Source organism: Oncorhynchus nerka, linkage group LG24 (genome assembly GCF_034236695.1).
Source record: "Oncorhynchus nerka isolate Pitt River linkage group LG24, Oner_Uvic_2.0, whole genome shotgun sequence".
Lineage (NCBI taxonomy): Eukaryota > Metazoa > Chordata > Actinopteri > Salmoniformes > Salmonidae > Oncorhynchus > Oncorhynchus nerka.
Genome location: NC_088419.1, coordinates 53,891,817 through 53,904,572, shown reverse-complemented (window position 1 = coordinate 53,904,572; position 12,756 = coordinate 53,891,817). Strand labels below are relative to the sequence as shown.

Here is a 12,756-nt window from a genome sequence, read left to right as displayed (position 1 = left end):
TATAGCGGCGCACAATTGGTGCGAGTTAGGTTTTGGCCGGTGTTTGGTTACAAATTCGTGAGGGTTTGGCCGGTGTAGGCCGTCATTGTAAATAACAATTTGTTCTTAACTAACATGCCTAGTTAAAGGTAAAAGATATAAACCAACATAACCCAGAGTCCATACCGTCAATCAGGAAATGACGTGTATGCGCATGCGTTGAGTTCCTTTACTTCCAAAACAACACGCGTGCTGTTCCAAGATGTCCGCGCCTATGGAAATAGTTCTGAGTGCCGATTCGGCTGGACAGCTATGGAACTGTGCCGTTTTGGAACTCCATTCGGGCACAAATCTCTTGGCCTATCGAGGTGGCAATACTTCTTCGAGGTCACTCACAGTTTTGAATGGAGAGTACATCCTCGGAGCCCAACTCGGGAAAAACTTCATCAACGTGTGGGAAATCCAGAGAAAGGTAGCTAGGTAACGTTGGCTAGCTTGCTAGGGGCGCGAGCGCTGTTCATAGCTCTCTGGAGATAATGCTCTGAAAGGTCTCTGGACATAGCTAGCTAACGTTACATATGTCTAGCTTGTTTGTTCGTATGTCTGTCCGGTTAGTTTAGCAAGGTGGCTAAGGTTATTCATTGTGAAACGTGTTTTCTGTCGTTGGCTAGATACGGATAGAAGATGGGCCTAAATGTTACACATGGGATGAATGCACGATATTTTAAACGAAGGACACATGGAGTGTCACTTAATCAGTGATAGAGTTGACCAGTTGTGGTGTTCAATTCTAGTCCTGAATCACAAGGTATACAGGCATTTGGCTTTGTTCTAGTCCAGCACTAACACACCTCATTCATCTAATCAACAGTTTATCAGGTGCATTAGGACTGGACTGGAACATTATTCTGCACACCATGGGGGTCTCCGGGCTTGAAGAATATTGGGGCAGTGATGGTACACACCATAGTACTATAATGACAATACAGTTGACTGTCAAAATAAAGGAAACACTTGAGTAAATGAGGGCTACAAAGTACATTGAAAACTGGTCCTTCAACACAGGTCTCATCATTCTTAGGGTGATGTATAAAACATGCATAGCTACCCATAATTTTGTCTACCATGGCTAGAATAAGATATGTGACTTTGAAAGAGGGGTCTCAAAGAAGCATAGGAGGTTTAAAGGCTGTATGTGTCAATCACCAGGTCTCAACCCAACTGAACACCTATGGGAGATTATGTAGTAGCACATGAGACAGCATTTGAAACTGTTGTGGTGAATATAAGACCCAATTTAAGTTGTTTCCTTTATTTTGGCAGACACCTGTACATTCATGGTGTGGAATGATGTGTACATTACTTTTTATGTGAACTATATTGTTCCAGTGGGTGAACAAGATGTGGGGGTCATATTAAAATGCTGACATTCGTTTTATAGTCTCAAAGGTTGCCTGAATTAATGAATATCTATAGAATTAGATGCAAATACCGGCATTGGCTACAAAGGTAATGGAACTAAATATCCCATTCCGATGTAGGCTGACACGCATCAAACATGTACATCTTTTTTATTTCAGGATCAGCTGCAGCAGAAAATTGTGTGCCCTGGGATTGTGACATGCTTGACTGCATCCCCCAATGGCCTGTACTTGGTGGCAGGCATTGCTGATGCCATCTACTTATGGGAGGTGAGACAGATATGTGACCGGCCGCCTCGATCCGGTCTTATGTAGCAACATTTGAAATTGTGTTTTTTACATTGGATAAAAGTAGAGACTAAGCTAGAAAGTGGTATATCATACACTGCAGTTGAATAACAATTGAAGTAATTCTGCATTAGAGTTCATAAACTTGTAACTCCACTTTTGAGAAAATGGCCCATGAATGTTTTGGTACACTTTCTGGAGAGCTCTTTGTTGTCTACACCCATTCAGCATCATTCACACCCTCTTAAGCCTTAGCCCCACCCATCTCTTTAAGGATTCACATGAGGTAATTTGCTAAACAGAGTGATTACTAAACAGCCAAAGACTTCAAGACTAAAAGTGGTGACAGTAGTAGCCTACAATAAGGAAAAACACCAAGTAAAAATACACTTGATCTAGTCCTTGGCCTATATCCTAATCTGATTTTGGTGCAGGTCATATTCTTCACGTTACCGTCTCTGGTAAACACACACTATATAAAATAAAAAGTTGAGTTGTCACATTCACAGGATACAGAAGGTGTACACAGTACAGTGAAATGGTAACTTGCTTAGTAGCAATATCAAAATCGGATAGTGTCCAGATACAAATATTTTATAATTATTAGATGGCGCTTACCCGACACGCTTGTCTAAATTGATGGATCATGTGAAGGAAATGCTATAACCCCCCAGCCACATTTCGTTAATGGATGGGTCACTATTGTCTAGACATGTGCACATGTTCATGAAATACTATAGATGTCCATAATCATCCCAAGACACACTTGGCTAACTTGATGGGTCATGTAATCATCTGGTGAAGTGTTTTTAGACATGCAGTCTTTTTTCTTTTGTTTAGACATGTACTAGTAGCTAGCTAGCTAAACAATGAACCAGCATAATCCCAACTCCTACTACCAACCAATACAAACATTGTCATAGCTGTAGTGTGAATCTGCAGGTAGCTAAAGCTAACCAACCAGGTTCAATGTTTGCTAGCTAACATTAGGCTATAACTAAGAATCTGATTTGAATAATATTACTACACAAATCATACACGTAACGTTAGCTAGCGAGCCAGCAAGCTAATGTTCGCTAGCTAGCGAACAGTCCGCTTTAACCTGCAATGAAAACGACTTTCTGAAAAAACTTATATATCTGAAAATGTAGCTAGACTCTTACCCTTATAAATGGATGAATGCTTCACAGCAGACTGAACTGTTTAATTCCATTTTGAGTGTAGCTACATCTTGTTTGGCCAGTGTTTTGTCAAGTCACTCTGGTTCACACTGACCGTGGTGTGTGCAGAAAGTAGAAAATCACTTTTTCCAACTGATCTCTCAATAGCGCCTGCTAAATTCAGGGTATCAATGTTGAGAAAATTTGCCAAACTTTTGTATTTCTCGATGGTTGTTATATATTTCAAAAACTGCGTGGTAGAAAGGACTATCAACACATACTGAGAAGTTCACGTTATAAACAGAAGCATGCTACATGGCAGACCAATCCAAACTCATCATAGGAGGCATTTCCAGCCCATCCATTATCTCAGCCAATAATGGCTAGCAGGAAGGTTCCTGCTTTTTCCGTGGCTAAACCAACTAGGCTCGTAATTTAACAATTTTACTTGTATTTACGGATGGAATACAAGTTTGTTATTAAGGCACATGAAAGTTCACATGTTCCAGAAGGCATTTCTGCCCCAAAAATACATTTTTATAAAAAATGGTTGACTTTCAAATGCATCCTGTGAAGTAATGTCGTGACATACGCCTAGTTTCCTGAAATGAGTTACATAAAACATCAGCAAAAGGGATGTCATAGTTATTCAAATTCACATTTGACTTTAAGTTGTGTAATGTGTATGGAATGACTACGCTATGGCTGACATGTATACTCTTCTCCTCAATTCCTTTGTACTACTTTGAGGATAACATTATCGTTCCTGGACTGAAGTTGTGAGGAAGCTTCAGCTAGGCCTAACGTTTACCCTAAGGAGCTGCTGTTAGTATCAGCAAGGTCACCTTTGCCTCACCAGTTTCAAACTACTTTATGTCCTCACCATAGACTGTTTTTTTTAATGAAATGTGAGAAGATTACTCATGAAATGTCATTTTAATCACATTAGTGACTGTAAATCCTTAATTTGCTGTTTGATTTCCTCAACATCTGTGTTTGACGGATCAATAAACACAAGTTATAGCTTAGTAGGTTTTTTTCAGCTTTCCAAAATGAAAGTGGGGTTTCTCATTATCTATAATTTGATTGTAACAGCATGACTCTCATAAGGCGATACTCCATTGATCAGTGAAATAGATGTTCATACAGTGATAAAATTAACTTCTCTCTCGGCTAAGTGGCATTTGATGTTAATGAAATTGTCATTCTAGGTTTCCTCTGGGAATTTGCTGGCCATCTTGAGCCGCCATTACCAAGACCTGACCTGCCTACGCTTCAGTGACGACAGCAGCCATTTCATCTCAGGAGGCAAAGACAACCTGGCACTGGTCTGGAGTCTAGCCAGGTACAAACAGCTCTTACACTGGAGTGTGTTAATTACGCCGACACTGTTTAAACCATTTTCTCCAAACGCTGTTGAGTAGGCTTGGACGGTATCCAGATTGTCATACCTTCATACTGAACTTATGTCATACCTGGATATTCATTAATACCCGCTCTGAACACAAGGGGTGCTGTTTGAAACCCCACTGATAATCTGATTAATCCTAAGGTTAGCAATGCTAACAAGTACATGTAAAATCTCATAGACAATGCTAACTAAATGCTAACACTTGGTCATTTTTTTAACCTAAACTACAGTGGGGCAAAAAATAATTTAGTCAGCCACCAATTGTGCAAGTTCTCCCACTTAAAAAGATGAGAGGCCTGTAATTTTCATCATAGGTACACTTAAACTATGACAGACAAAATTAGAAAGAAAAAAAAATCCAGAAAATCACATTGTAGGATTTTTAATGAATTTATTTGCAAATTATGGTGGAAAATAAGTATTTGGTCAATAACAAAAGTTTATCTCAATACTTTGTTATATACCCTTTGTTGGCAATGACAGAGGTCAAACGTTTTCTGTAAGTCTTCACAAGGTTTTCACACACTGTTGCTGGTATTTTGGCCCATTCCTCCATGCAGATCTCCTCTAGAGCAGTGATGTTTTGGGGCTGTTGCTGGGCAACACGGACTTTCAACTCCCTCCAAAGATGTTCTATGGGGTTGAGATCTGGAGACTGGCTAGGCCACTCCAGGACCTTGAAATGCTTCTTACGAAGCCACTCCTTCGTTGCCCGGGCGGTGTGTTTGGGATCATTGTCATGCTGAAAGACCCAGCCACGTTTCATCTTCAATGCCCTTGCTGATGGAAGGAGGTTTTCACTCAAAATCTCACGATACATGGCCCCATTCATTCTTTCCTTTACACGGATCAGTCGTCCTGGTCCCTTTGCAGAAAAACAGCCCCAAAGCATGATGTTTCCACCCCCATGCTTCACAGTAGGTATGGTGTTTTTTGGATGCAACTCAGCATTCTTTGTCCTCCAAACACGACGAGTTGAGTTTTTACCAAAAAGTTATATTTTGGTTTCATCTGACCATTTGACATTCACCCAATCTTCTTCTGGATCATCCAAATGCTCTCTAGCAAACTTCAGACGGGCCTGGACATGTACTGGCTTAAGCATGGGGACACGTCTGACACTGCAGGATTTGAGTCCCTGGCGGCGTAGTGTGTTACTGATGGTAGGCTTTGTTACTTTGGTCCCAGCTCTCTGCAGGTCATTCACTAGGTCCCCCCGTGTGGTTCTGGGATTTTTGCTCACCGTTCTTGTGATCATTTTGACCCCACTGGGTGAGATCTTGAGTGGAGCCCCAGATCGAGGAAGATTATCAGTGGTCTTGTATGTCTTCCATTTCCTAATAATTGCTCCCACAGTTGATTTCTTCAAACCAAGCTGCTTACCTATTGCAGATTCAGTCTTCCCAGCCTGGTGCAGGTCTACAATTTTGTTTCTGGTGTCCTTTGACAGCTCTTTGGTCTTGGCCATAGTGGAGTTTGGAGTGTGACTTATTGAGGTTGTGGACAGGTGTCTTTTATACTGATAACAAGTTCAAACAGGTGCCATTAATACAGGTAACGAGTGGAGGACAGAGGAACCTCTTAAAGAAGAAGTTACAGGTCTGTGAGAGCCAGAAATCTTGCTTGTTTGTAGGTGACCAAATGCTTATTTTCCACCATAATTTGCAAATAAATTCATAAAAAATCCTACAATGTGATTTTCTGGATTTTTTTTCTCATTTTGTCTGTCATAGTTGAAGTGTACCAATGATGAAAATTACAGGCCTCATCTTTTTAAGTGGGAGAACTTGCACAATTGGTGGTTGACTAAATACTTTTTTGCCCCACTGTATACAAGTAACTAAAAAAAATGCTCCACGGTTTGCTGCACCCACAAAACAAATATCAGCCAGTGAGGCTCTTGATCCAGGAGGTGATTCTCTGCTGTTCGCAAGCAAATGCTTGATTTGGAAGAAGCTAACCACTTAGCCAGATAGCTAACTAGCTACTAAATTAGCAAACCGGATGCACAACTGTAGATCATTTAGCACATTTTAGACAGTTAACTTAGTAGTTAGTTATAAGATATCTAGCTGGCAAACATTTAGTTGTGAATTCCGTACGGTAATTAGATCACCTGGCGCATGCTGCACAACAGTGAGTGACTCGCATGGTTCCTGTCTCTCATCGTTGTGTGCCTGTAAACAAACACCACATGACGTGGCTGTGGACTACCGTAATATTCCTAATGTGACCAGTGAAATGAAGAACGCAATGAATGAAAAGTATGAAAATGTATGCACTCACTACTTACTTTAAGTCGCTCTGGATAAGAGTGTCTGCTAAATGTAAAATGTCCATCTCCTAACGTATTGTACAAGTTGACTGCAGGTATTTACTTAAAGTAGTTTCAAATATTCACATGTATTTAAAAAACTTCAAAGAAATCGATTCAATGGTATTGATAGTATTGAAAAACCATCCCGCTGCTGGGGGGAACCATGGTTACTTGATGACAGTGGCAGAGGTAAGAGAGGATTTCTGGCAGCTGATGAATAAAAAACGTATTTTTAATTCTGCCGAGAAGTGCTTTTATGATCCGAGAGATAAGTTACACAATTTCCTCAGATTCTCATCAGATTGTCCAAGGTAACTAATTAGCTAGCTTTGTAATCTTCTAAGTGTAGACAACCCTAAGATGTGCAGTAGTATGTCATATTTCTTAACTAAGATATGCTAGCTAAATCATTTTAGGGGTTAATATAGAATTGGGCTAATATGTCAATGAGACCAAGAAATAAAATTCAACTGTCTTTGATTTTCAGATGAGTTTTAAAGGAAGAGAACATAATAAATTTCATGCATTTTGGAGTAGAATGTCCTTTAAAAAAGTCACCAGAAGTTACCTTCTCACAGTTGTTCAACAACAACAAAAAACATCTCCCCAGGAAGACTCCACCCGTCTTGAAGTGTTTCGCAGCTGATGCACATCTACAGTGGCAAGAAAAAGTTTGCGAACCCTTTTGGAATTACCCGGATTTCTCTAATTGGTCATAATTTGATCTGATCTTCATCTAAGTCTCAACAATAGACACTTAAAACACTAATAACACAATTATAAGTTTTGATATATTTATTGAACACACCGTGTAAACATTCACAGTGCACGGTGGAAAAAGTATGCGAACCCTTGGATTTAATAACTGGTTGACCCTCCTTTGGCAGCAAATAACCTCAACGTTTTCTGTAGTTGCGGATTAGACCTTCACAACGGTCAGGAGGAATTTTTGACCATTCCTCCTAGCAAAAATGTTTCAGTTCAGCAATATTCTTGGGATGGTGGGAACCCCTCTCTTGAGGTCATGCCACAGCATCTTAATCGGGTTGAGGTCAGGAAGGCGTATTTTCCTCTGAAGCCATTTGTCGTTGTCCTGCACCTGAGCTTCAATCCTGCAAAATGTATTGATAAACTTGAAATAATTTTTCCGTCGTTGATAGCAAGCGTTCCAGGCCCTGAGGCAGCAAAACAGCCCAAACCATTTTTTAAATATTTTTTATTTATTTCACCTTTATTTAACCAGGTAGGCTAGTTGAGAACAAGTTCTCATTTACAACTGCGACTTGGCCAAGATAAAGCATAGCAGTGTGAACAGACAACACAGTTACACATGGAGTAAACAATAAACAAGTTGTTTACACAGTAGAAAAAGTCTATATACATTGTGTGCAAAAGGCATGAGGTGGTAGGCGAATAATAAAAAAAGATTAACACTGGAGTGATAAATGATCAGATGGTCATGTGCAGGTAGAGATACTGGTGAGCAGAAAAGTAAATAAATAAAAACAGTATGGGGATGAAGTAGGTAAATTGGGTGGGCTATTTAACGATAGACTATGTACAGCTGCAGCGATCGGTTAGCTGCTCAGATAGCAGATGTTTAAAGTTGGTGAGGGAGATAAAAGTCTCCAACTTCAGCGATTTTTGCAATTCGTTCCAGTCACAGGCAGCTGTGGAAGGAAAGAACTGGAAGGAAAGGCGGCCGAATGAGGTGTTGGCTTTAAAGATTTTTTAATTTCGTAAAAAATTTTACCTTTATTTTACTATGCAAATCAGTTAAGAACAAATTCTTATTTTCAATGATGGCCTAGGAACAGTGGGTTAACTGCCTGTTCAGGGGCAGAACGACAGATTTGTACCTTGTCAGCTCGGGGATTTGAACTTGCAACCTTCCGGTTACTAGTCCAACGCTCTAACCACTAGGCCACCCTGCCGCCGATCAGTGAGATACACCTGCTGGAGCGCGTGCTACGGGTGGGTGTTGCCATCGTGACCAGTGAACTGAGATAAGGCGGAACTTTACCTAGCATGGACTTGTAGATGACCTGGAGCCAGTGGGTCTGGCGACAAATATGTAGCGAGGGCCAGCCGACTAAAGCATACAGGTCGCAGTGGTGGGTGGTATAAGGTGCTTTAGTAACAAAACGGATGGCACTGTGATAAACTGCATCCAGTTTTCTGAGTAGACTATTGGAAGCTATTTTGTAGATGACATCGCCGAAGTCGAGGATCGGTAGGATAGTCCGTTTTACTAGGGTAAGTTTGGCGGCGTGAGTGAAGGAGGCTTTGTTGTGGAATAGAAAGCCGACTCTAGATTTGATTTTAGATTGGAGATGTTTGATATGAGTCTGGAAGGAGAGTTTACAGTCTAGCCAGACACTTAGGTACTTATAGATGTCCACATATTCTAGGTCGGAACCATCTAGCCCAAACCATGATGCTCCCTCCACCATCATTTACAGTTGGGATGAGGTTTTGATGTTGGTGTGCTGTGCCGCCTTCTCCACACATAGTGTTTGTTCCTTCCAAAACAACTTAACTTTAGTTTCATCAGTTTCAACTGTCCACAGAATATTTTTCCAGTAGTGCTGTGGAACATCCAGGTGCTCTTTTGCGATCTTCAGATGTGCAGCAATATTTTCTTTGGACAGCAATGTCTTCTTCCGTGGCGTCCTCTCATGAATACCATTCTTGTTTAGTGTGTTACGTATTGTAAACTCGTTAACAAAGATGTTAGCATGTTCCAGAGATGTCTTTAGCTGACACTCTAGGATTCTTCTTAACCTCATTGGACATTCTTCGCTGTGCTATTGCAGTCACCTTTGCAGGACGGTGACTCCTAGGGAGAGTAGCAACAGTGCTGAATTTTCTCCATTTATAGACCATTTTTCTTACCCTGGACTGATGAACATCAAGGCTTTTAGAGATCCTTTTGTAACCCTTTCTAGCTTTATGCAAGTCAACAATTCTTAGTCTTAGGTCTTCTGAGATCTCGTTTGTTCGAAGCATTGTTCATATCAGGCAATGCTTCTTGTGAATAGCAAACTCAAATTGTGAGTTTTTTTTTTATAGGGCAGGGCAGCTCTAACCAACATCTCCAATCTTGTCTCATTGATTGGACTCCAATTAGCTTTTGGAGAAGTCATTAGCCTAGGGGTTCACAATACTTTTCCCAACCTACACTGTGAATGTTTAAATTATGTATTCAATATAGACAAGAAAAATACAATAATTGGTGTGTTATTAGTTTAAGCACACTGTTTTTCTATTGTTGTGACTTAAAATTGGATCTGATCTTCATATATGACCAATTTCCGCTAGTGGGACAACTTCTGGTGAAATTGGAGGGCGCGCAATTCAAATAAATGATGGATATTAAACATTTAGGTACGTACAAGTGTCTGATATCGGTTGAAAGCTTAAATTCTTGTTAATGTAACTGCACTGTCCGATTTACATTAGCTATAACAGCGAAAGCATTCAATGTGATTGTTTGAGGACGGCGCCCCACATCAAAATATTTTTCCACCGGCAACTGTTTCATAAATTCACAAATAGCGATTAAATATTCACTTACTATTTGAAAATCTTCCTCTGATTTGTCATCTAAAGGGTCCCAGCTATCACATGTAGTGTTGTTTTGTTAGATAAAATCCTTCTTTATATCCCAAAAGGTCTGTTTAGTTGGCGCCTTGATTTGAGTAATCCACTCATTCAACATGCAGAGAAAGTAATTAGAAAATCTACAACTAAACTTTGTTTCAACAAGTCAAAATACGTTCCTATTTACTCCTCAGATACCCTAAAATGTAATCAAACTATAATATTTCTTACGTAAAGAAGTATGTTCAATAGGAAACCGATTTTAGCAGGTGCGTCCTGTCTTTATCGCTTGTGCAAACATGAATTTCCAAGACTGTGTCCCTGCACTAAAACTGATATTTCTTATTCATTTTGGAAGTTACAAGCCTGAAACCTTGAACATAGATTGCTGACACTCTGTGGAAGCCATGGGAATTGCATCCTGGGAGCTAGAATTCAGTATGCCCTTATACTTGCCATTGTAAGAGCATGGTCTCTTTCTAAAAAAAAAAAAAAAAGGTGGTTGGTTTTTCTTTGGATTTTCTCCTACCCTACCCTATCTATTGTGTTATATTCTCCTACATTATTTGAAAATTTCTACAAACTTCAAGGATTTTCTTTCCAATGGTACCAATTCTATGCATATTCTGGCTTCAGGGCCTGGGCAACAGGCAGTTTACTTTGGACACGTCATTCAGGTGGAAATTGAGAAAAATGGGGCCTAGCCCTAAGTTTCAATTAAAACTCATCTGAAAATTGATGACAGTTGAATTTTATTTCTTGGTCTCAATGACATATTAGGCCAATTCTATATTAACCCCTAAAATGATTTAGCTAGCGTATCTTAGTTAAGAAATATTACATACTACTGCACTTCTATTATTAGGGTTGTCTACACAATTACAAAGCTAGCTAATTAGTTACCTTCGACATTCTGATGAGAATCTGAGTAAAATGTGTAACTTGTCACTCTTAAAAGCGACTTCTCGGCAGAATACATTTTTTTTTTTGTGTGTTTTTTTGTTAAATCAGCTGCCAGAAATCCTTTCTTACCTCTGTCGCTTGTCATCAAGTAACTGGGGGCAAATGGAATTGTTCTCTCAATGTAGTTTTTACATTTCTACATTACTGACTCACGGTTGGACGTACCTGGCTTTGAAGTGACGGGTGACGCTTGGTTAGGCTTATACTATTGACACTTACACTGCTGTATTTCAGGCTATGTTATCCAAATCGAGAGAACATTAAATAGGTTCCACTGCTTTCCCTGAACCTTCAACAAAAAGGGGACAAAAACCCAATTGTAATTTTTATCACAAGCCCATCCTTAGGATCTGAATATTTAAGGAGCTTCTGATCTCTTAATCTTAGTGAAAAATTGGATTAGTGCTTTGGTAATTGGCAGACAGAGCAATAAACTGGTTTACTGAGTTTGAGTATTTAATCAAGAAGATGTGTAAGCTATGAAACACTGACAGCTACTCCTCTTATTTACATTTTTGGAATGGACTGTTATCGGAGGAATAAAAGGCTTAACTATTTTGAGAACAAATTGTACAGACTGGATGTGAGTTGAATTGTGCTAAAACCTTGTAATGCTCTACCTCTTTCAATTGCTTATGATCTTATTTTAATTAGTTGGTGAATAAAGATGGCATTGAATGATGTTCATCAAACCAAAAAAAAAAAATGTGTTTACAGGGAATGGATAGGCCTTTTCCATTCAATTCAAGCACTGGACCAATGTCCAACCTATGTTTTGGCAGAGTTGGAAAACATCTATACTGATCATACTGACAGCACAGACAGACGGATCTACAAATCACCTTGCATCGTAAATAAAATTGTAGATCAGTCAGGGAACTCAGTGATTCACTATTTTCATTCAGTTTCTGGGGTTGAATGGTACTGAAGTAGGCCTAACTCTTCTCCAGTAGGTGGCAATGTGAGACTTCCATTACCAGTGCCTGTCAGCACTAAAGGGGAATGGAAATGTACAGGTTGTGGTAAACAAGATAGCAAATGTAAACCTGTTATTTTCCCTTTCCCTCAGACATTAGGTTTGCTAATTTAAATGGAATTGGTCAAATTTAGACAGAGGAAGGCTGTCGAACAACCTGGCAGTGAAATAAGGGATTGCTTTGGATTTACAATGAATGTATGACAGTCTGCTTTCCAAAGTAATACCGTCTCTTTTTCTAGTAGAGCATGTTATTATATTGCCAATGCATATCAAGGGAAGCAGCAAAAAAAATGAGTAAATTCTACTAAAGAAATAGTGTCAACCGTATGGCCCAGTATACAACCGTATGGCCCAGTATACAACCGTATGGCCCAGTATACAACCGTATGGCCCAGTATACAACCGGATGGCCCAGTATACAACCGGATGGCCCAGTATACAACCGGATGGCCCAGTATACAACCGGATGGCCCAGTATACAACCGTACGGCCCAGTATACAACCGTACGGCCCAGTATACAACCGTACGGCCCAGTATACAACCGTACGGCCCAGTATACAACCGTACGGCCCAGTATACAACCGTACGGCCCAGTATACAACCGTATGGCCCAGTATTTCAAATGAGACTTGCC

At 39.9% G+C, this 12,756-nt stretch overlaps 1 protein-coding gene across 1 annotated transcript in view; it reads left to right on the top strand.

Moving 5' to 3' along the window:
* Nucleotides 1-195: 195 nt before the first annotated feature.
* wdr18 (WD repeat domain 18) overlaps nucleotides 196-12,756 on the top strand; it is a 93,675-nt gene continuing 81,114 nt past the window's right edge. The window contains exons 1-3 of the mRNA XM_029632214.2: nucleotides 196-451; nucleotides 1,560-1,670; nucleotides 4,060-4,193. Of these exons, the coding sequence (XP_029488074.1) occupies nucleotides 242-451; nucleotides 1,560-1,670; nucleotides 4,060-4,193 (455 nt within the window). The 5' untranslated portion in view covers nucleotides 196-241. The remainder of the gene's footprint in view (nucleotides 452-1,559; nucleotides 1,671-4,059; nucleotides 4,194-12,756) is intronic.